The sequence below is a fragment of the Plutella xylostella genome, chromosome 30, assembly GCF_932276165.1.
Source record: "Plutella xylostella chromosome 30, ilPluXylo3.1, whole genome shotgun sequence".
Lineage (NCBI taxonomy): Eukaryota > Metazoa > Arthropoda > Insecta > Lepidoptera > Plutellidae > Plutella > Plutella xylostella.
In genome coordinates this window covers 2,153,854-2,178,914 of record NC_064010.1, presented here as the reverse complement: position 1 = coordinate 2,178,914, position 25,061 = coordinate 2,153,854, and the positions used below count along the sequence as shown (strand labels likewise).

General features: G+C 41.1%; 1 protein-coding gene across 1 annotated transcript in view; it reads right to left on the bottom strand.

Annotated features, from left to right (window-relative positions):
* The window catches only part of LOC105386655, a 70,731-nt gene that overhangs the window by 20,082 nt on the left and 25,588 nt on the right, over positions 1 to 25,061 (bottom strand). Inside the window, exons 20-28 of the mRNA XM_048631937.1 lie at positions 23,869 to 23,990; positions 23,205 to 23,357; positions 21,948 to 22,124; positions 19,694 to 19,764; positions 16,868 to 17,049; positions 16,490 to 16,631; positions 15,816 to 16,006; positions 14,092 to 14,190; positions 13,338 to 13,521 (exon numbers count right to left, since the gene is read on the bottom strand). Of these exons, the coding sequence (XP_048487894.1) occupies positions 13,338 to 13,521; positions 14,092 to 14,190; positions 15,816 to 16,006; positions 16,490 to 16,631; positions 16,868 to 17,049; positions 19,694 to 19,764; positions 21,948 to 22,124; positions 23,205 to 23,357; positions 23,869 to 23,990 (1,321 nt within the window). The remainder of the gene's footprint in view (positions 1 to 13,337; positions 13,522 to 14,091; positions 14,191 to 15,815; positions 16,007 to 16,489; positions 16,632 to 16,867; positions 17,050 to 19,693; positions 19,765 to 21,947; positions 22,125 to 23,204; positions 23,358 to 23,868; positions 23,991 to 25,061) is intronic.

Below are 25,061 nucleotides of genomic sequence, written 5' to 3'. Positions count from 1 at the left end.
AACATCTACGAAAACTATATCTTTAACTGAGACACATAGGTACCTGAGTGCGGTCTTCCCGTCATGTGCCCGCTGGTCGACGGGCGCCGCCCAGTCATCGGCCAGTGTCTCCAGCAGACGCGAGTGTCCCTCCTGAGCCGCCAGCATCAGGGCTCCTGCGCCGTCGTTGTCTGAGGCGTCCACCTTAGCGCCCGCTACTAGAGTCTGTGTTTTAATCTCAGATACTAAGTTCATAGATTCTGAAGTGGTGTTTTTAATATCTTAGATTAAAAAACAGACTTTAGACACGGATAATTCATATTTAGCACTGTCAAATGCCTAAAGCATCGGTCAAATACCGTGGCAAACACCTTTAAAACTAATTTAATCTCTTTGGTAAAGTATGTTTTTAAATATCAGATACTAAAATGAACCATTCAGAATCTGTCAATTTAGTATCTCAGATTAAAAAACAGACTTTCGCAGAGCTTCGCATGGATTGAGCGTATTATAGTGACATTAGACACTAACATTAGACACTAACACGCTAAATCCATGCAAAGCTCTGCTAAAGTCTGTTTTTTAATCTCAGATACTAGATCAACCGTTCTTTTTAGAATCCGAGATTAAAAAACAGACTTTAGCAGAGCTTCGCATGGATTTATATTTCGCTTTTTAGGGTTCCGTAGCCAAAATGGCAAAAACGGAACCCTTATAGTTTCGTCATGTCCGTCTGTCCGTCTGTCCGTCTGTCCGTCTGTCACAGCCGATTTACTCGGAAACTATAAGTACTACAGTGATGAAATTTGATGGGAATATGTGTTGTATGAACCGCTACAAAAATATGACACTAAATAGTAAAAAAAAAAATTGGGGGTGGGGCCCCCCATACATGTAACTGAGGGATGAAATTTTTTTTTTCGATGTACATACCCGTGTGGGGTATCAATGGAAAGGTCTTTTAAAATGATATAAAGTTTTCTAAAAAACATTTTTCTTAAAGTGAACGGTTTTTGAGATATCAGCTCTCAAAGTCGTAAAAAGTATGTCCCCCCCCCTCTATTTTTATAACTACGGGGTATAAAATTCTAAAAAAAATTGAGGTGATGCATGCTAATTAACTCTTTCAACGATTTTTGGTTTGATCAAAGTATCTCTTATAGTTTTTGAGATAGGTTGATTTAATTGCTGCTACGGAACCCTTTGTGCGCGAGCCCGACTCGCACTTGGCCGGTTTTTTCCTTCTTCTTTTGCTTTCTTATTACTTCATTCACTTACCTTATTAGAAATTACCGGTTTGACCATAAAACTTTATTGTTAGCGTTGTCAAATACCTGCTTTAAACTTTTTTGTGGTAACTTTATCTGCCAGTTTCAGTAACTTTATCTATTGATTGTGATTGTGGTAGGTACCTATTTGGGTTTTTATTTAATTGTCACGGTTTTTTGTTTGCTCCTACTTACAGTCATTACTTTTGTGTTATATGCGGGAACCTGTTAATGGCATCTAGTTGTTATATGTTCATAAGTAATATTTAGTTATTAACAAAATGCTGTTGGTTCTCCACGAAAATGTAAAAAGTAAAAATAATAAAATAAATAAAATAGCTGACAGTGAGGTACTTTCATACGATTTTGACAGAATGCTACTTTTTATGTGTCAAAATCGTATGATAGTAAATGTCAGCTATAGATAGACAGTGGTCATGAAACTAATTAAATCTCTTTTATAGTAACACACATACCTGAGTGCGGTCTTCCCGTCATGTGCCCTCTGGTCGACGGGCGCCGCCCAGTCATCGGCCAGTGTCTCCAGCAGACGCGAGTGTCCCTCCTGAGCCGCCAGCAACAGGGCTCCTGCGCCGTCGTTGTCAGCTGCATCCACTTTAGCGCCCGCTTCTAGAGGCTGCTTTTTAATATCAGATACTAGATCAACAGTTCTTTTTAGAATCCGAGATTAAAAAACAGACTCTAGCAGAGCTTTGCATGGATTTATATTTCGCTTTTTCTTTCTTATTCTTTTTTTGATACCACTAAATTCACTTACCTTATCAGAAATTCACGGTTTGACCACTAAATTAGACACACATACAAATTTATGGTTAGCGCTGTCAATTACCTTATGCATCTACCTTAAATATCATACCTTCTATAGTAATACACAAACAAACCTAGGTAATCTATAAATATCAAAGAATATACGCTGGATGAAGAATCAAACCATACCGCGATGTACAATCGCGACGACAGCGCCATCTAGTGAAACATCTATGCAAACTTAGACACATAGGTACTGTAACGTTATTTATTTCTTCAAAATAAATAACTTACATATTGGTAAATTACCTTCATAGTTTATTAATTTAAAGTATCGACTTTATCGATAACTTCATCTTCGGCGTCGATAATTCTTCAAATTATCGACGCGTTCCCATCCCTAGACAGCGAAGCGGTCTTTTGTTCTTGTCCCCACCTATCGCGGCAGCCCCACTCGGTGACCACTGGCTCTCGATCATTCGTCCACGGGCTACGGCATCGACTGCGCGTGACCCTACCTCACGGCAGTCCTCTAGGTGCCTAGCCCGCTCTAAAGTATCGAATGACCTAGACTTTACCAGTGGTGCCTTGTGCGTGTCTTCCCCAATATCGGGTAAGTGTGATCAGACTTGCTTAGCTCATTTTAGGAATCTATTTGTGCTTTAAACGTTTACTTATTGTGTTTTAAACTGTTAATTTAAATGTGTCTAACTTAGCTTCCATTTTATTTTATTCGCTGCTTACGCCGCTTACGAGTTAGCAAATAGCTAACGTAACTACTTACTAACTGCGCACTTATAGCAGCCAAGATGGCGGACATGCAATTACGCATTATCATTTAGACATTCCATCATCATCAGCTTTTATATTTCTTTTATTTTAATTACGCTAGCTTGCCTAGATGCATTAAATACTTTTATCCAAATTATGCTGCAGCTAGTCTACCGCTTTTGGCCTTTCTTAATAATTTCTATATTATCTTTAAGTAATTTATGTTAGGTATTCCGTTCTGGTTTCCACTGCCGCCTCAATCAAGCTAGATTAGGTACTCTGCTGTAGGTCTTGATGACGGTATGTGGAACCTAGACGATAACGGTGTACTGATGCGTTGGATTTCCATCTTTTCCAGGGTCCAAGGTCCACGCTACTACTCCAAGGTCCACGCTCACGTCCACGGTACGGTTTACCTACTGCACAGAACTTCTACCTACTTCTACGGCTCGCCCTCTACGTGCTGGTTCGGCAACCCCCTGCCTTCGTGTTGCTGACCACGCCGCGCAGCCGAGCTACACGCCACGCGCACGCAACGGCCACGTGACCTGCCTGCCTACCTACCTGGGCACTGGAGAAGAGGACTTCCACGCCGGTCGCGTTATCGGGATTCCACGCCGATACTCTTCGACTCAGGGGAGTCCCTATCCGTACCAACTGAAAACTGACTGATCGTGTAGTGTAGGCCTAACCCACACTTGACCTCTTAAAAATAAATTTGTGTCAAGCTAAACCCTGGCTTTCTCATTTCTACTCTCCCGTTAGCTAGCCATTTTTCATAAGCGCGACACTGAGTGCAGTCATGTGCCCTCTGGTCGACGGGCGCCGCCCAGTCATCGGCCAGTGTCTCCAGCAGACGCGAGTGTCCCTCCTGAGCCGCCAGCATCAGGGCTCCCTTGCCGTCGTTGTCAGCTGCGTCCACCTTAGCGCCCGCTACTAGAGTCTGTGTTTTACTCTCAGATACTAAATTGACAGATTCTGAAGTGGTCTTTTAGTGTCTGAGATTAAAAAACAGACTTTAGCAGAGCTTCACATGGATTTAGCGTATTAGTGACATTAGACACTAACATTAGACACTAACATTAGACACTAACATTAGACACTAACATTAGACACTAACATTAGACACCAACATTAGACACCAACATTAGACACTAACATTAGACACTAACTTTAGACACTAACATTAGACACTAACATTAGACACTAACATTAGATACTAACATTAGACACTAACACGCTAAATCCATGCGAAGCTCTGCTAAAGTCTGTTTTTTAATCTCAGATTCTAAAACGAAGCGTTTAGAATCTGTAAATTTAGTATCTAAGATTAAAAAACAGACTTTAGACACGGAAAAGTCATGTTTCGCGCTGTCGAATACCTTAGGTATCAGTAGTAAACACCTTTAAAACTCTTTTATAGCAACCCCCATACCTGAGTGCGGTCTTCCCGTCATGTGCCCTCTGGTCGACGGGCGCCGCCCAGTCCTCGGCCAGTGTCTCCAGCAGACGCGAGTGTCCCTCCTGAGCCGCCAGCATCAGGGCTCCTGCGCCGTCGTTGTCGGCTGCGTCCACCTTGGCGCCCGCTTCTAAAGGCTGTTTTTTACTCTCAGATACTAAATTGACAGATTCTCAACTGGTCTTTTTAGTGTCTAAGATTAAAAAACAAACTTTAGCAGAGCTTTGCATGGATTTAGCGTATTAGTAACATTAGACACTAATAGTATACACTAACATCAGTCACTAACATTAGACACTAACGCGCTAAATCCATGCGAAGCTCTGCTAAAGTCTGTTTTTTAATCTCAGATTCTAAAACGAAGCGTTTAGAATCTGTCAATTTAGTATCTCAGATTAAAAAACAGACTTTAGACACGGAAAAGTCATCTTTCGCGCTGTAAATGCCTAATGCAACTTTTGTAAAGTCTGTTTTTTAATCTCAGATACTAAAACGAAACATTCAGAATCGGTCAATTTAGTATTTATGATTAAAAAACAGACCTCAGCAACACACATACCTGAGTGCGGTCTTCCCGTCATGTGCTCTCTGGTCGACGGGCGCCGCCCAGTCATCGGCCAGTGTCTCCAGCAGACGCGAGTGTCCCTCCTGAGCCGCCAGCATCAGGGCTCCTGCGCCGTCGTTGTCTGAGGCGTCCAACTTAGCACCCGCTTCTAGAGGCTGTTTTTTAATCTCAGATACTAAATTGACAGATTCCGAACTGTGTTTTTTTTCTAGAGGCTGTTTTTTAATCGCAAATACTCAATTGACAGATACTAAACAGTTTTTTAAGTATCTGAGATTAAAAAACAGACTTTAGACACGGATAATTCATATTTAGCGCTGTCAAATGCCTAAAGCATCCGTCAAATACCGTGGCAAACACCTTAAAAACTAATTTAATCTATTAAGTGTGTTAATTAACATGAGATACTAAATTGACAGATTCTGAACGGTTCATCAACTGTCGATTCCACGCCAATAGAACGATACGTCACCTTACCGAATCCAATCTGTCATTTTAGTATCTCAAATTAAAAAACAGACCTCAGCAACCCACATACCTGAGTGCAGTCTTCCCGTCATGTGCTCTCTGGTCGACGGGCGCCGCCCAGTCATCGGCCAGTGTCTCCAGCAGACGCGAGTGTCCCTCCTGAGCCGCCAGCATCAGGGCTTCTGCGCCGTCGTTGTCAGCTGCGTCCACCTTGGCGCCCGCTTCTAGAGGCTGTTTTTTATCTTAGATACTAAATTGATATATTCTGAAGTGGTGTTTTAGTATCTCAGATTAAAAAACAGACTTTAGACACGGATAATTCATATTAAGCACTGTCAAATGCCTAAAACATCGGTCAAATACCGTGGCAAACACCTATAAACTAGTTTAATATCTGCTACAGTAATACACAATAATACAAATACCTGGATAAACTATACATATCAAAGAATATACGCTGGATGAAGAATCAAACCATACCGCGATGTACAATGGTGACGACACCGCCATCTAGTGAAACATCTATGCAAACTTAGACACATAGGTACCTGAGTGCGGTCTTCCCGTCATGTGCCCTCTGGTCGACGGGCGCCGCCCAGTCCTCGGCCAGTGTCTCCAGCAGACGCGAGTGTCCCTCCTGAGCCGCCAGCATCAGGGCTCCTGCGCCGTCGTTGTCGGCTGCGTCCACCTTGGCGCCCGCTTCTAGAGGCTGTTTTTTATCTTAGATACTAAATCGGTATATTCTGAAGTGGCGTTTTAGTATCTGAGGTTAAAAAACAGACTTTAGACACGGATAATTCATATTTAGCACTGTCAAATGCCTAAAGCATCGGTCAAATACCGTGGCAAACACCTTTAAAACTAATTTAATCTCTTTGGTAAAGTATGTTTTTAAATATCAGATACTAAAATAAACCATTCAGAATCTGTCAATTTAGTATCTCAGATTAAAAAACAGACCTCAGTAACACACATACCTGAGTGCGGTCTTCCCGTCATGTGCCCTCTGGTCGACGGGCGCCGCCCAGTCCTCGGCCAGTGTCTCCAGCAGACGCGAGTGTCCCTCCTGAGCCGCCAGCATCAGGGCTCCTGCGCCGTCGTTGTCGGCTGCGTCCACCTTGGCGCCCGCTTCTAAAGGCTGTTTTTTATCTTAGATACTAAATCGGTATATTCTGAAGTGGCGTTTTAGTATCTGAGGTTAAAAAACAGACTTTAGACACGGATAATTCATATTTAGCACTGTCAAATGCCTAAAGCATCGGTCAAATACCGTGGCAAACACCTTTAAAACTAATTTAATCTCTTTGGTAAAGTATGTTTTTAAATATCAGATACTAAAATTGTACTGTAATTTGTGTATACATACAATAAAGTGTTTAAATAAATAAATAAATAAATAAAATAAACCATTCAGAATCTGTCAATTTAGTATCTCAGATTAAAAAACAGACCTCAGTAACACACATACCTGAGTGCGGTTGATGGGTGCAATATATTATGTTTGAAATTAAGTTTTGTTTGATTACTCCTACACAGGAAAGCAGGGAAAAAATATTGAAAATGCGAAGCCACATGCAAGTTGTATATTGTTATTGAATCCTAAAAAGTGACAGTTGTTTTTTTTTTTTTTACACATGCAAGAATACACAGAACATACCGCCCACCAAAAGGACTATGTGTCCTTTTACAAACTTTAATGAAATCTAAATAGGTACCAAGATAGAAAAAGTTACAGTCTTGGTTTATACTAAAAATATTAACTTTATGACAATTCAATTTAAATAATGCTTTAGATAATTATAAATTTAACCTAGGTATGACAAAGAAATCAAATAATTTTCAAAATTAATTAGTATCACTGTCAATAGGCAAATAGCACAATTTTGTCACTGATCTTTTAATTACACTGTCACCACTTTTGACACTATACACTCTGGTATAACCATCTGGCCCTGGGTGTTTGTCTGTAATGCGTCCCAGAGCCCATTTACCAGGGGGTAAATTATCATTTTTTATCAAGACTATCTGGCCTGTCTTAAATTCATCTTGTTTGTTCATCCACTTAGGTCTTTGTTGGAGTCTAGTCAGATATTCTTGAACCCATCTCTTCCAAAAATCTTGAACCAGTTTTTGGGTATGCTGCCATCTTGACAGTGTACTTATCTTCGTGTTATTCAAATTCGGCGTAGGGATTGCTCTCGGTGCTTCTCCTATGAGGAAATGACCAGGTGTCAGGATGTCCATATTATCAGTATCGGCCTCATCAATCGGGCATAGCGGCCGTGAGTTAAGGCATGCTTCGATTTCGCAGAGAACGGTCGTCATTTCTTCAAAGGTCAGGTTGGTGGTAAGTATTCTTTTTAGGTGGTGCTTAATGGATTTCACCCCGGCCTCCCATAGACCTCCCATATTTGGGCTATATGCTGGAATAAAATGCCATTGGGTACCATCAGATGCCAAGGAATCCTCAATTTCTCCAGTAAATTCTAGTTTGGCTTCTTGCCATGCCTCTTGCAACTCTTTATTGGCGCCGACAAAATTTCTGCCCTGATCACTCCATAAATCTGAACATATACCGCGCCTCGCCACAAATCTTTTGAAGGCACCAATAAATGATTGTGAAGTCATATCTCCAACTAACTCCAAGTGAATAGCTTTGGTAGCCATACATATAAATATCGCAATGTAGGCTTTGTTTGTCTTAGCTCCTCGTCCTTTAGAGAAAAGTACATGAAAAGGCCCGGCAAAATCAACGCCGCTTCGTATGAATGCTCGTGCTGGTGTTACGCGCACTTTGGGCAATTCTCCCATAATCTGCTTCTTTGCAATAGCGCTGTGTTTGGCACAAGTCAGGCATTTGTGGATATGTGATTTCACCAATCCTTTGGCTCTTACTATCCAATATTTGGACCTTAGGTAGGACATTGTAAGCTGTACGCCTCCATGCAGTGTTTTCAAATGAGCATCAGCTACTATCAGATTTGTCAGGCAATTTTTGTTACCAAGAATGATTGGGTGTTTGCTTTCATAGCTTATATTTGCGTGCTGTAATCTACCGCCCACCCTGAGGATCTGGTGCTCGTCCAAATACGGATTTAATGATTTCAATTTACTCGTATTCTTTACTTGTTTCTTCATTTTCAATTTATCAATTTCTTCTCCAAACTCTTCTGTTTGTGATAGTTTAATACATGTTCGTAAAGTGTTCTCTAATTCTTCAGTTGTAAATGGTAATTCTGTGTCCTTTACTTTCTTGTAGTTTAGGAATCTTCTGCATAGTGATATTGATCTAATAAGCTGTTTCAAATTTTCGAATTGTTCAAATTGTTCCGTTAATGGTTTTTCTTCTATATTACTCTTCTCAGTTGTTACATTCAAATTTGTGTATACTTTCTCTTTCTTGCTTTCTAGGTCTTCTTCCTTTGTTAACGTGCACACTTCTTTTGTTTTTCGTTTCTCTAGTTCTGTCTTTGTAATCTCTGGTTTACTCATCTCTATTTCTGTTTCAGTTAACCATTTTGGCCCTTTCCACCACAGGTCACATTGCTTAAGTTCAGAAAGCAACATTCCTCGTGAGGTCAAGTCAGCGGGATTTTCCTTCGACTGTACATGATACCATTGATTATTGTTTAGATTTTCTACGATTTCAACGACACGGTTGGCAACGAAAGGCTTCCATCGATTAGGTTCACCACTCAGCCATGCAATAACTATTTGTGAATCTGTCCAAGCATACATATCTGTTGTTGGGATTCTCATAGCTTGTCCAAATTGCTTCATGAGTTTAGACAAGAGTAGGGCACCACATAACTCGAGCCTTGGCAATGATATGGTTTTAAGCGGGGCTACTCTAGTTCGGGCAGCGATGAGCCTTGTTTCAATTTCATTATCTTCTGTTTCAATTCTTACATAGATCACCGCTCCATATGCTTTCATTGAAGAATCACTGAAACCATGCATCTGTATCTTCTTTTTATTAGTTTCAGTTACTCCAAGCCATCTTTTCATTTGTATCTCATTCACATTTGTAAAGTCATTTCTTATCTGTTTCCATCTTTCTTCCAGTTCGTCACTTACTTTGTCATCCCATCCAATCTTTTCAAGCCACAAGTTTTGTATTAATAGTTTGGCCATCACAGTGCTTGGAGCAATCCAACCAAGCGGATCGAAAAGTTTCTGAATATCAGATAGGATGCTACGTTTTGTGATGATGCTCAATGGTTGTGAAGGACGCAGGTTGTACTGGAATGTATCTTGGCTCAAATTCCACACAATACCCAATGCTTTAACTGTTCCATCAAGATTCAAGTTTACTTGTGCATTTACCGATCTTTGGTCTTCATCTATTGATTTCATAAATTCTATGTCATTTGACGACCATTTTGTGAGAAGAAAACCACCCTTTTTCAGTATTTCAGTGACTTCTTGGGCAAGTTTGACAGCATCATTTACAGAATCAGCGCCATCAAGGAAATCATCCATGTAAAAGTTTGTTTTTATTGACTCAGTAGCCTGTTTGCATTCTTTGCCTTCGTCATTTGCTACTTGATGTAGTGTTCTCACAGCCAAGTAGGGAGCTGGAGATGTACCAAAGGTAACTCTGCGCAACCTGTATTCTTCTAATTCATTATTTTCATTTGGTCTCCAGATCAGTCTTTGATAGTCAGCGTCATCTTTGCTGACTAATATCTGGCGATACATTTGTTTTATATCGGCCATGAAGCAGATACGTTTCATCCGCCATCTTGTCAGGAGATTTCTCAAGTCCTCTTGCAACTGGGGACCAACCAGAAGTTCGTCATTTAAAGAGACATTGTTTGAATTCTTACAGGCTGCATCGAACACAACGCGTGTTTTAGACGTCTCCTTATCATCGCGTACGACAGCGTGGTGTGGTAAGTATACTGATTTTTTTATATCTTTTTCTTTTTCAGGTATTCTTTCCATGTGCTCTTGTTCAATGTAATCATTAATAACCTTTGTATACTCTTCTTTTAGGTCTGATGCTCTTCTAAATTTTCTTTCTAATTGCATGAATCTCTGCGTTGCTATTTGTTTAGAGTTTGCTTCTGATACTTGTGGACTGTCATTTTTGAATGGAAGTTTGACTATGTATCTCCCTTCCTCATTTCTTGTGGTTGTGGTCTCATAAATTTCTTCACATCGTTTCTCATCTCGTGTTAAATATCTCTTGTTGTCTGTTTCTATCTCCCAAATTGATTTCAGCATGTCATCAATATCAATTTTGTGATGCATTACCAGAAATGTGTCTTCTTGTGGGTTCTCATTGACTTCCCCAAATAATATCCATCCTAGGCTGGTTCTCTGAGCACTAGGTGTGCCTGGCGGACCCTTTATAAATTCTGATTTGAGTATTGTTGCGTATTCTCTTACTCCTAGAAGTAGATCTATATCTCCAGGCATGCAGTAGGATGGGTCAGCCAGTTCAAGCCCCTCGAGATGAGGCCATTGTTGTATTTGAATTTTCTTCTTTGGTATCTTTGCCGTGATATTTTTCTTAATGACATATGCTTGTATTGATAAACATGTTTCTGTTTTCAAACGTGAACTTATTCTTAGCTGCACCAACTGGTTTATGCTTGTTTTTGTTGATCCCACTCCAAGCACATTCCCCTTCATGGGCTGTCTTTTAAGTTTCAGCAGTTGAGCTGCGTTCTCACTGATGAATGATGCTTCTGATCCTTGGTCTATTAGCGCACGGAGTGGAATGGTGAGACCTTGTTCATTAGTTGCTTCCACAATGGCTGTAGCTAATAGTGCTACTCCCCGCTTAGTATTGATATGTGATGCCATCATTGAGTTAACTTGTACTTCGTCTTCTTCTTTCTCTTCTACTACATGTTGTGAAGCCAGTGTTGTTGATTTGCTCGATGAAGACACTGGTTCATTGCTCCTATTCTCATGTAGCAGAGAATGATGGCGTCGGTTGCATATGCGGCAGGACATTGGTAGCTTACATTTCATTGATGAGTGTCCTGGTACTAAGCAGTTGAAACAAAGTCGATTGTCCTTAACATAGGTACTTCTGGCTTCAGGATCCATCTTCGTAAATTCCTTGCAGTGGCACAGTGTGTGATTATCTTTGCACATAATGCATTTCTTTTCAGTTGTCGAGACATGGTACGTTCGTTCACGTATGACTGTAGCAGTACGTTTCTCTGTAGCAGGTGCGGATGAAGACGGTGTGACAAGCTCAAGAGTGCGGAACTTTGATTCTAAGAATTTCTTCATGTCGCTCCACGATGGCAATGCTTCGGGGTCTTCTTTGTACGCATATTGCTCCCACTCTTTGTGCGACTCCGAGTCCAATTTCTGTACAATCAGAAATATAATTACTGGATCCCAGGAATCGGTGCTGACCTTCTGATTTTTCAGGTTGTTAATGCATTCAGTGGTTGTATCTAGTAGTATTTTAATTGAACCAGCTGATTGTACACTAATTTTCCGTTGATTGAATAGTCTCTTCAGTAGTGAGGAAACAATAAGACGCTTGTTGCCATAGCGGTTTTTCAAAATATCCCAAGCTTGTGTATAATTACTTTCAGTTACTTGTATGTGTCGTAAGAGAACTTCAGCTTCGTGAGATACACTTGTTTTTAAGTAGTGTAACTTCTGTACCTGACTGATCGACGTGTTATTGTGCACCAATGTTGTAAACAAATCATGGTACGTCGGCCACTCCTCATACTTGCCACTAAAAGTCGGCAATTGTATACTAGGTAACTTCACTTGCCCATCTGTACAGGTTTCCTTACTTGTACTCGCATCAGAATCTCTGTTTTTCTCTCGTAATTGCAATAACATATCCTTTATGTCTGCTTGTAAACATAGGTATAAGTCCTCGGTGGTGTAAAAGTCCTCGTTCACGAAGTATGGCATAGCACCTCGTTTGTCTCGCGGTGTAACTTTTACGAGCTTGTCGTGCGTACTCTTGAAGGTACTCCAGTACTCGCCCAGGATTGCATATCGTGCTTCTAAGTAGCCTTGAGTTAACCGTTGCTTAGGACACTTTTTAAGGTTAATTTGCGCTTTTCTTAGTAACAGGGCTGTATCTTCTAACGATCCAAGTAACGAGTCAATGTCCGACATGTTTCCGAGTGTTATTTATCACACGAATAAGTTCAACACAGTTTATTTCATAACACACTTGCAGAATAAGGTTGATTTTTACGTGAATGTTCATTTATTTAGCACTTTACTTGAGTCCAAATAGTTTTTTCACTTGTTTTGTTGGTTGTTGAAGGTTATGTTTTCACGTGAACTTTTTTCACTCGGCCGGCGGGCCGCTGATATCCGGCTATCGATTGTGACCATATGATGGGTGCAATATATTATGTTTGAAATTAAGTTTTGTTTGATTACTCCTACACAGGAAAGCAGGGAAAAAATATTGAAAATGCGAAGCCACATGCAAGTTGTATATTGTTATTGAATCCTAAAAAGTGACAGTTGTTTTTTTTTTTTTTACACATGCAAGAATACACAGAACAGCGGTCTTCCCGTCATGTGCCCTCTGGTCGACGGGCGCCGCCCAGTCATCGGCCAGTGTCTCCAGCAGACGCGAGTGTCCCTCCTGAGCCGCCAGCATCAGGGCTCCCTTGCCGTCGTTGTCGGCTGCGTCCACCTTAGCGCCCGCAAATAGAGGCTGCTTTTTAATCTCAGATACTAGATCAACAGTTCTTTCTAGAATCCGGTTAAAAAAACAGACTCTAGCAGAGCTTCGCATGGATTTATATTTCGCTTTTTCTTTCTTCTTCTTTTTTTCTTATCACTACATTCACTTACCTTATTAGAAATTCACGGTTTGACCACTAAATTAGACACACATACAAATTTATTGTTAGCGCTGTCAAAAACCTTATGCATCTACCTTATCATACCTTCTATAGTAATACAACAACAAACCTAGATAATCAAAACATATCAAAGTATATACGCTGGATGAAGAATCAAACCATACCGCGATGTACAAAGGTGACAACACCGCCATCTAGTGATCTCTATGAAAACTACATCTTTAACTGAGACACATGTGTACCTCAGTGCAGTCTTCCCGTCATGTGCCCTCTGGTCGACGGGCGCCGCCCAGTCATCGGCCAGTGTCTCCAGCAGACGCGAGTGTCCCTCCTGAGCCGCCAGCATCAGGGCTCCCTTGCCGTCGTTGTCTGCTGCGTCCACCTTAGCGCCAGCTTCGAGGAGAGCTTCGCATACTTCCACGTGCCCTGGTAGGTTTGGAGGAATCATTAGAGCCATGTCATAACAGTAAAAGACCACATTTAAAAGTAAATTAAGCGTACTTTTTTTTTAAAAGCCTGTTTGTTTTCTTATTATCGGGAAAAGGCGTTTTTTTTTTCATACCCTTAAATATTTTACAAACAGTTTACAAATCTCACCTCTAATCATGATGAAACAAATGACAGATGCCCGCATTGTTTACGAATATTGACGACAAACTAAAATAGTCACTTGAGTAGCTTCAATGTTTGAAAATAATGTACAGTTTGCTATGTATATGACGAAGACATATCTATGCCACCCCAGAACAAACAGTTTGATCCTAAGACTTATGGGTGGAAGATAGATGAAATATATTTTATTTCGACACATATACGAAATATCTGTAAATAGGTTAGGTTTTTAAGCCACACTTTATGATTTACTGACGGGGTGGTACCGTCAGTAAATCATAAAAGTAAAGTTCTTGCCTTCTCTTGTGTCTTGTCTGGGGTGCTCTCTCATGGTCTGATGTAGATCTCTATTGCTCACCGTACATAGTCACTATAAATCCGTACCTTCAAAAGCGGCGTAATGCAGCGGCGTCCACCCCGAGTTGTCGCGGTGGTGCTCGTCGAGACCGCGGTCCAGTAATTGCCGAACCACTTCCACGTTACCTGAGAAGAAGTCAAAATATACGGTAAATATAGGCGGAGAAGAAGGATGAGTGTAATGTGTGAGGGGATGGATTTAGTGAGCAGGCTGGTGTGAGCCATAAATACGGCTCTATGCTTATGTTAATCGAGTTTATCGACGTCCATTACGAACGAACCCGTGTAGCAACCATGTGTGTTCAAAAGTACCAGGATCGCATGACCACACAAGAGCTCACCTTGCGCCGCGGCAGTACTTAGCACAGTCCGTCCCTCCGCGTCCATATTGTCCACGCAGGCGCACCACACCACACCACATGACCACACAGAAGCTTACACTGAGCAGATGGAAGCTAGAAATACCTCTACTCGGATGCCGCTACACGGGTGGTTAGATAAACGTCACTATATCGCTATTCACCATAAATATCGCGCTGTGCTTATGTTAATCGAGGTTATCGACGTCGATAACGAGCCCGTGTAGCTACAACAGACTCCGAAAGAGCTCCGTTTCTACATCAATGTTTTATAAAGTACCAGGATCGCATAACCACACAAGAGCGTACCTTAAAACACCGGAAAAGCGCTAGTCTGGGACAATAATCTAACAAAGCTACCAGGATCGCATGACCACACAAGAGCTCACCTTGCGCCGCGGCAGTACTAAGAACCGTCCGTCCCTCCGCGTCCATGTTGTCCACGCAGGCGGCCCAGAACAGCAGCACGCGGACCGCGGCGGCGTGGCCGGCGGACGCACACCCCACAGGAGGCTTCCATGCCGGCTTGTGAATATGCGAAGCATGTGGATATGGTCGCTTGGGACACCACTAGGATGATATAGCTACACAAGAGTATACGCACCAGAATCACTTGACCACACAGGAGCTTACATTAAGAAGCTGGAATCATTAAGGTTCGTTATCGACGCAGATAAACGTCATTATATCGCGATTCACCATAAATACGGCGCTGTGATTATGTTAATAGCGTTTATCGACGTCCATAACGAACCCGTGTAGCGGCCGCTGGTAACCCACTCTGAAATTACAGTTCCATGAGCTCTCTTTCAGCAACTATGTATTCTAAAGTACCAGGATCGCATAACTACACAAGAGCTCACCTTGCGCCGCGGCAGTGCTCAGCACAGTGCGTCCCTCCGCGTCCATGTTGTCCACGCAGGCGCCCCAGAACAGTAGCACGCGGACCGCGGCGGCGTGGCCGGCGGACGCGCCCCCCACAGGAGGCGGCTTGTGAATATGCGAAGCATGGTCGCTTGGGACACCACTAGGATCATATATATAGCTACACGAGAGCAATAGATCCCTATACATAACCACACAGGAGCTTACATAGAGCAGCTGGAAGCTAGAAATACCTCTACTCGGAAGCCGCTACACGGGTGGTTAGATAAACGTCGCTATATCGCTATTCACCATAAATATCGCGGTGTGTTTATGTTAATCGAGTTTATCGATGTCGATAACGAGCCCGTGCAGCGGCAACAGACTCTGAAAGAGCCCCATTTCTGTACCAAAGCTACCAGGATCGCATAACCACACAAGAGCTCACCTTAAAACACCGGAAAAGCGCTAGTCTGGGCGCATAATCTACCAAAGCTACCAGGATCACATGACCACACAAGAGCTCACCTTGCGCCGCGGCAGTGCTCAGCACAGTGCGTCCCTCCGCGTCCATGTTGTCCACGCAGGCGCCCCAGAACAGCAGCACGCGGACCGCGGCGGCGTGGCCGGCGGACGCGGCCGCCCAGAGAGCGGTGCGCCCGCAAGCGTCGGAGGCTTCGATGTCGGCTTCCGCTTCTAGGAGGAGCTCGCAGATTTCGCTGTGGAGGGGAGATGGGTGGTGTGAATGTTTGGAGGTGGAAATTGTGGTGGATTGAAGGAGATTTTTCATTCAAGAATTGAAGAAATATTGGTCATAGGGCTAATAAGTTAATAGTACATAGTGTAATAAAGACTGAACGGCAACGCAACGATTAGTTAGTAAAACTGTTTTTTTATGTCTGGTTTGGTTCAATAGATATTTTTGGTAGTCTTGTCCTGGATATGCCAACAAAACAATCGATATTTGGTGGTAAGTTACAAGTAAGCCATCAATGCACCACTGCCTCATCTAAAAGATACTAAACCAGTACTTTGGTACCGGTATGTCGTGATAGGAGTAATGTTTATATGTACATAGATTCACTATACGTTACAAAGCCTTTTATGTGATTACACAGATAGGCAGCGCTTTAATATTACCATAATAAATACCTACCTATACAATCGTACATATTCCTAAATTATTAATGTAATGAACTCACGTATGCCCCTCAAAAGCGGCCACCAACAGCGGTGTGGCCTTGTCCCGGTCGGGTTTGTTCACATCGGCCCCCCTCTCGATGAGTATAGCTGCACAAGCGGCTCCACTCGCGCATAGCGACGCTACGGCTAGGGCTGTGCGGCCTGGAAGGAAAGGGTTATTGTTGTAGATGATTTTGGGGAAATGACAGGTTAATTTAGGGCTGTTACGAGTTCCTCTCACTAACTTCTAGCACCCTGGTACTTTTGATGGAGTTTCATGACTGGTTTACGCACATTTTAGCTTGCAATAAGATTGTTAATGCACCTCTTACACAAACCTAAACTCCTGGTACCTCCATTAAACTCTTTCAAGACCTAAAAACAAATAAAACCCTCACCATCCTCATCAGCATGATCAGTCTTAGCGCCGGCATCCAACAGGGCCTTCACTATATCGGCGTGTCCCATATACGCGGCTGCTATCAGGGCCGTCCGGCCTTCCCCGTCCGGGAGATCCGGTGAAGCGTTGGCCGCTAGTAGACGGGTGACCACCGCTTCGTGACCGGACCACGCTGCCGCTCTGTGGAAGGGTAGGGCGGGGGTTAATAGGGGTTTTAGGGAGGTCTGTGAGACAAATTTTGTAAGAATAAGTGACAATAGGCCAATAGCACACAGTAAAACCGCGCTATTACAAACAGGTAAATAGACCTGACACAGAGGGGCGTCATTGGTACAATTTCAAGGTTTAAGGTTTTAGATATTTATTTCTCATAAGAACTAATTTATAATTCACTTAAAATGAGAAAAACTATTCTAACTTAACTTAACATGCATTCTTAAAATCTAGTTAACGTAAATCTATATTTAAACAATACAACAAGCCAGGAGACCCCACAAAATTACCTATTATATTAAATTTAAGGTTAGTAGTAGAATTAAAGTACACCTATATTATTAGTCACATATTTTTTTAAACGGCTCTTAAATATTGAAAGTGAAGCTGATTTTTTTATTTCTTGTGGAAGTTTATTATACATCTGTGCTCCTTCAAATAGTATATTTTTTTTCCCGAACTCTGTTCTTGGTGAGGGTAGTTGCAGGTGATTTTTCGTACGCGTCTGATATTTGTGTTCTCTTGCTTTAAACGATATATTAGAATTGACTAATTTATTTGTAATTTTATAAATAAGAATACACGTTTGGAAGGTATATATCTGAGATATGTGCATGATATTGGTGTCAGCGTAGATTTTTTTCGTCGGTGTGAGATAGTCATATCCAAATAATGATTTAATTAACTTATTTTGGGCCACTTGCAATTTTTTTAGATGTGCTTTGGCTGCTGAACCCCACACTTCTATCAAATATTCAATATGAGGTCTGACTAAGCTATTGTAAATGACATACTTTACACTAAGTGGCAATGAACCGGCAATGCTACGAATCATACCTGTAAGGGATCTAATTTTGGAAATCGTTTTTTCTATCTGTACTTTCCACGTAAGTTTTGAATCAATGATTAGACCAAGGTACCTCTCATGTGTTGTCTTTTTTAAAGTTGATCCATCTATTGTAAGTGGTGGATGTTCCGGTATTATTTTGTTTTTCGCAGATATTATCATGTAACACGTCTTGGTGGCATTTATCGTTAAAAGATTTCCTTTTAGCCAATCAGATAGACTATTTAAGTCTTCTTGTGCGTGCTTACACAAGGTATGAATATCACGACCATAGTAAAATAAGCACGTGTCATCAGCATACAATGTTATTTTACCCCGCAAACCCAACTCACAGATGTTGTTAACGTAAATAAGAAACAGTAGTGGACCCAAAATTGATCCTTGCGGTACACCGCATTGGATTTTTTGAGGTTTACTCTTGAATTCTCCTATTTTTACCATTTGAGTCCTATCAGTAAGGTATGATTCCATAATATCGTATGCTTGTCCCTCTATGCCTATGTCCATCAGTTTAAGTAACAGTTTTTTATGGCTAACGGTATCAAATGCTTTTCTTAGATCAATGAAAATTCCGAGTGTTATGTTTTTTTTGTCAATATTGGTTTTTATATCAGTAACTAGATCCACAGTAGCACAGAGAGTATTAGAATGTGGGCGGAATCCGTATTGACTTTGAGATAGAAAGTTGTTATCTGTGAGGTGTTTTTCTAAGCGCGTGTATATAATTTTTTCCAGTATTTTTGAAGTGACAGCTAAAACTGATACGGGACGATAATCTCCAGTATTTGTTCTACTCCCGGATTTGAATATTGGCGTTACTTTAGCTATTTTCATACTACTCGGAACAATACCGTCTTTTAGACACTTGTTTAATATATTTGTCAATTTGTTCAAAATAATACCCTTTAAACATTTAATACACTTGGTGGATATGCCATCTATACCAGAGCTTGTGTTAGGATCTAACTCATCTATTATTTTATCTACTTCGCTAGGTGTACATTGAGTGATTTCATTCAATGTTGTATAATTTGCATTTTTTCTTATTTTTACGTGTTTGTCGTCTGAATGATAGTTAGATGGTATTTCGTTTGCTAATTTAGGTCCTATTGTTGAGAAAAACGTATTGAAACACTCGCATACCTCATCACCGTCCGTTATAGTTTCAGTTTCAGTTTCAAGTTTTACAGTAACACAATTGTCTTTAACTTTATTATTACACAGTTGCTTTATCAACTTCCACATTTTCTTAGGTTTTTGCATGCATTTACTGAATTCTTTTTTATAAAAAAGTCTTTTTGTTTTTTTAATAGTTGTAGTTACACGATTTCTTTGTATTCTTAATTTAGACTTTAGACTTTCATTATTTGGTTCTATCTTTGCTTTTCTCCATAGATGGTCTCTTTCTGATATTTCCATTATAACTGCTTTATTAATCCAGTCGTCTTGGGGTGAATTGAGTACCTTTATTTTCTTAATAGTGCTTGCTCTTACTAAATCTTTTATGATAGTTTCTAGTGCTTCATATTCATCTTCTATATTATTAATGTCAGTTTCTTGTGCAATTTTGTACAGTTTTTCATAGTCAATGGCATTATATTCAGATTTTTCAATTGGTTGATGTCTCATTTTGAGTATTTCGCAATATATTTGTTTATGATCGGACATCGTTGACTCAATAATAGACACATTAAAGTCATTTCCTTTTACATTTGTGTATACATGGTCCAAAATTTCACCCTGTATATTTCTAATTTCAATTACCTCAAAGCAGTTCTGTTGTCCGCATCCACACAATCGACTTCAGCGTTGTACTCCAATAGAACTTCCACCACCTGAAACAAACGTAAATAAACTTTATTTCTCTTCCTACTTAGGCTAAGGAAGAAATATCAAACCTCTTTCACACTTCTTATCGCCTGGTACTTTTGTCACTAGACCGAAATCGTTTTCATCATCAAAACGGTCTATTTTACTCAAATTTACTCTCGTTTTCATAAAAAAATGGATCTTAAACACTCATTGGATGCAAAAAGCACGCTACTGGATGCGGCCCTAACATTTCCGCATCCAGTCCGCATCCAACCTACTTCCATACCTCCAACCGATCAGACACCACATTCTACGCACTGGATGCGCCCCATACATTCCCGCATCCAACTCACCTCAGTATGTCCAGCCCAAGCGGCGGCCCTCAGCGGACTTCGCGCGAAGCTGAGAGTATGTAGGTAGGACAGTATGCCTCTCCCACGGGCGGACGCCGCCCGTGGGAGAGGCATCTCATGATTCATGATATACCTACATACTTACATAACTAAGGAGCTAAGGGAAACAAGAAACCTCCTACACACTTCTTATCGCCTGGTACTTTTACCACTGGAGCGACATCGTTGTCATCATCATTACGGTCTATTTTACTCAAATTTACTCCCGTTTTCATTAAAAATGCATCCTTATGCACTCATTGCACGCGCCTCGCATGTTACTGAATGCACCTCATACATTTTCGCATCCAACCTATATTCTCACCTCAGTATGTCCAGCCCAAGCGGCCGCCCTCAGATGACTTCCCCCCCCTTTCGCTATCGGCCACAGGGGACACCCCTGCAGCCAGCAGCGCGGACGCCGCCCGTGGGAGAGCTATCATGATATACCTACATACTTTAATTAATTAACTAAGGAGCTAAGGAAGAAACAAGAAACCTCCTACACACTTCTTATCGCCTGGTACTTTTGCCACTGGAGCGACATCGTTTTCATCATCATTAAGGTTCATTTTACTTAAATTTACTCCCGTTTTCCTTAAAAATGCCTCTTAATCTCTCAGTGGATGCGCTTATCTTGCTATTGGATGCGCCCGGTACATTTTCGCATCCAAACTACCTTTCTACCTCCAACTCCTTAGCTCCAGCATTCTACGCACTGGATACATCCCCGCATCCAACTCACCTCAGTATGTCCAGCCCAGGCGGCCGCCCTCAGAGGGCTGCAGCCTTCACTATCCGCTACAGGGGACACCCCTGCAGCCAGCAGCGCGGACGCCGCCCGTGGGAGACCTATCATGATATACCTACTTCTTCTTCTTCTTCTAGTGCCTCTCCACTACTGGAGGTTGGCGGTCAGCTCTGCATACTCCTCTCTATTCTTCGCCAAGCGCATTAGCTGTTCTACGCTGGCCACTATCATGATATACCTACATACTTAACTAAGAAGCTAAGGAAGAATCATGACACCTCCTACACACTTCTTATCACCTGGTACTTTTGTCACTGGAGCGACATCGTTTTCATCACCATTAAGGTTAATTTTACTCGATTTTACTACCGTTTTCAGTAAAAATGGCTCTTAAACACTTATTGGACGCGAAACGCACGTTACTGGATGCGGTCTTTACATTTTCGCATCAAACCTCCAACGCATCAAAAGCCACATTTTACACAATGGATACGCTCCATACATTCCCGCATCCAACTCACCTCAGTATGTCCAGCCCAAGCGGCCGCGCTCAGAGGGCTGCAGCCCTCACTGTCAGCCACAGTAGACACCGCGGCTGCCAGCAGCGCGGACGCCGCCCGTAGGAGACCTATCATGATATCTTCTTCTTCTTCTAGTGCCTCTCCACTACTGGAGGTTGGCGGTCAGCTCTGCATACTCCTCTCTATTCTTCCCCAAGCCCATCAGCTGTTCTACGCTGGCTACTATCATGATATACCTACATACTTAACTAAGGAGCTAAGGAAGATACATGAAACTTCTTACACACTTCTTATCGCCTGGTACTTTTGTCAATGGAACGACATCGTTTTCATCACCATTAAGGTTCATTTAACTCGACTTTACTCCCGTTTTCATTAACAATGGCTCTTAAACACTCATTGGATGCGAAAAGCACGCATTTGGATGCGGTCCTTACATTTTTACATCCAGTCCGCATCCATCCTACTTTCACACCTCCAACCCATCAGACACCACATTCTACGCACTGGATGCGCTCCATACATCCCCGCATCCAACTCACCTCAGTATGTCCAGCCCAAGCGGCCGCCCTCAGCGGACTACACCCTTCACTATCCGCTACGGGGGACACCCCCGCAGCCAGCAGCGCGGACGCCGCCCGTGGGAGGCCGCCTCTGGCAGCCGCTGACAGGAGCCCGCTGCCGCCGTCTGGCAGTGTTGGGAGGAGGGCTGGGCACGTCTGGAAGAGAGGAATTTATATATTTAAAAAATGTATATGTCGCAGGCAACTGGTTTAATCTCCTGTTTGATTGAACCACTAGCCCGTTCATTGGATGGCGCTATTCAGTTGTATGACTAAAGGACAACTCGTCAAGTCGTTGATTGTAACGTTCGACGTCTTGACTGAACGTCATTCAGCGAAGTCGTTGAATGGGATATAGTATAGCAACTTTGTAATGTCTGGTTAGGGTGAACATCACCAGACAAGAGTCAACAAAAAGACTATGTTACAAAGCTCTTATCTCACAAATTAACTAAACAATAACAATAAACGTACCTTCATATTGTTGTTCATAATTATCTAGTTTCGCCACTTTTTTTCTTTGAAACTATCCGCCCGCGGCGTAATAATAGGTAAATCCATGTTGTCACACTATTTTAACACAAATAACGCACTTTAAAGCTAATTTATTTGCAAAAAACTAACAATATAGGTGTTTTTTGTGTCAGCTGTTAGCTGTTAGACGCCATATTTGTTTTATTCACCACCTGACTGATTTTAAGTCAGCTAACTAGTTGGACGTTTTGTGACGCTTGTACAATCAACGTTCGGCCTAGTCATACAACTGAACAGCGCCATCCAATGAACGGGCTAGTGGTTCAATCAAACAGGAGATTAAACCAGTTGCCTGCGACATATATAAAGAAAGTTTTGGTCACGTGACTTTTTACTACGGAGATATTTTTTTTGTCACAAATTTTGACATTCTGATTTAATTTCCGGACTTAGATATAACGTGCTGCTCACGTAGGTTTCGGATTAGTATACCCATTTTGCAACACCTGTATAAAATAAAAAGTGAGATAGCATTTTTACATAATACAAGTTTACACAAGTAATTCTCCGTCTATCACATTTGGTTCGCATAGAATAAGTCATTCATCCACGCAAAGGCTGCCTCCAATTGACTTTTTATTAACAACGATTAGCATTTTCAAACTCGCACACTTCCATCAAAACGTCTGATAGAAATTGCTGATTGCAATAACGCCGCCTTTTTATACAGTTGTGCACGTGCTGAGTGGGGGCGTTGTTTACCTTCAGTAGCTCAACGAAGCCGTGATCGTCGCCGGTAGCTAGCAGCTGCATCAGCGCGGCCGGGTCCACTGGCTCTGGCTCTATACTCATTTGCTGAGTGGGGTCCTCTTTTGAAAGTTCTTCGGATGGTAGAGGCTCTGGTTCTGGCGGTGACTGGTAAAGAAAATACAATTTTGTTAATTGTTTTTATGGTCGCAAACCTAGAAAAGGAACCTACCTATAAGGTTTATTGGTAAAAAAATGTGTAGTTACTACCGACTATAATAATAATATATTTATTATAATAAAATTATGAATGTGTTTGTGTCTGTTTTATTTGTATGTCGTTAATTTTCTCCGCCAATGTATGATTGGTTGGAAGAAAAAGCATTTGGCAATAAGTCCGCCTTAGTATTTACCTACTATGCTTTTTATCTAAAGCTTAAAGTTACGTAAAGTTTTAATAAATAAATATGTTTTTTTTTATCAAAGAATCGTCCGTATTCAGATATTGTATGGGCAATTCTAATATGCTACTCCAAGAGGATAAAGTTTAAAACTGTAGGCTTCTCATATTCAAAACGTAGTTTTGACCTAAAAACACATCAAAACAAAGTAATACAAAATATTACATTTAAAAGGAAAAACAGACAAAAAAGCGGCCTTATTGCTTATATCAACATACCTCTAGTCCAGGCTTCTTGTTGCACATTTCACGAAGGGCTCTCAACACTTTAGCTTCCCTGGGAAACCGCTCCGTGCCGACTAGAGACGGCATTATCGACTCTAATGACGACGTAGGGCCTACTGTGGACGGAAAAAATACAATGAATTAGAGATATACTACTGTAAAAGACAGGTTACAAGTCGATATAACAGAAGAGAAAGGGACTATTTCACAATGTCTCGATAATGAGTACCTGTGGGATAAAAAACATGCTGTCACTCTCTGTAATTATGTTTTAGACAGTGGCAGCATGTGTTTTATCCCACAGGTAACCATTATCCAGACATTTTGAAACAGGCCCTAAGCCTAGCCGCTCATATAGCGACATACTGCAATTTAACATTAGTAATGTTATAGTTTAACTAAGTTATAGTTTAAATATCATAAAATGCATTTGCTGATACATATATTCAGTGATTAATTTGTGAAAAAAAATGTTTCATTTAACTGCAACTGATACTTATTGAAGTCGCATTAAATAAAATTTATTAGGGAATAGCAATCTGTTTGTTGTTTCACAAGACTTTAATGTAGGGACCGGCATTTGTATACAACCTAAAGTGAATTTGATACTTTTAGCTCGTTAAAATTAATATCCTTTTGACAGAAATTTCGATATTTAAGTGTGTGTAAACTTAAATGAGAAAAAATTAATATCCAAATCGTATCATTCGTGAACAATTCCATAATAGTTACTTACCTAAGTTATCAAAACATAATTTTTCCTCTATATTTATTTACCTTGACACACAAAACAATCCTTATCTTTTGCTAAAACAGTTCTCTGTAAGTATCACATTATCTAACAATGAATTAGTGACACATATTATCACCAGAAATTAAAACAACTAATTTCCATAAATTATTTCGAGTAAAATTAAAACAATATTTCCCACAAAACAACATTTATGCACAAAAACTGAATCAATACTAAAATGCACTGAGATTCCCAACCACACATTATTTTATTTCCCTCAAAGTATTTAGTAAGCAAACTTGAGTCATAATACCCAGATATTACGATGCAAATTCCGATGACACAGAGTATTATCATCCTAAAATCTTCAGTATAGGGTGACTCACATTAAGTTTTGCAATAATGTCTCTGCATTATATTAAACTTTCATTTGGAAAGATATCTGACAGTTTCT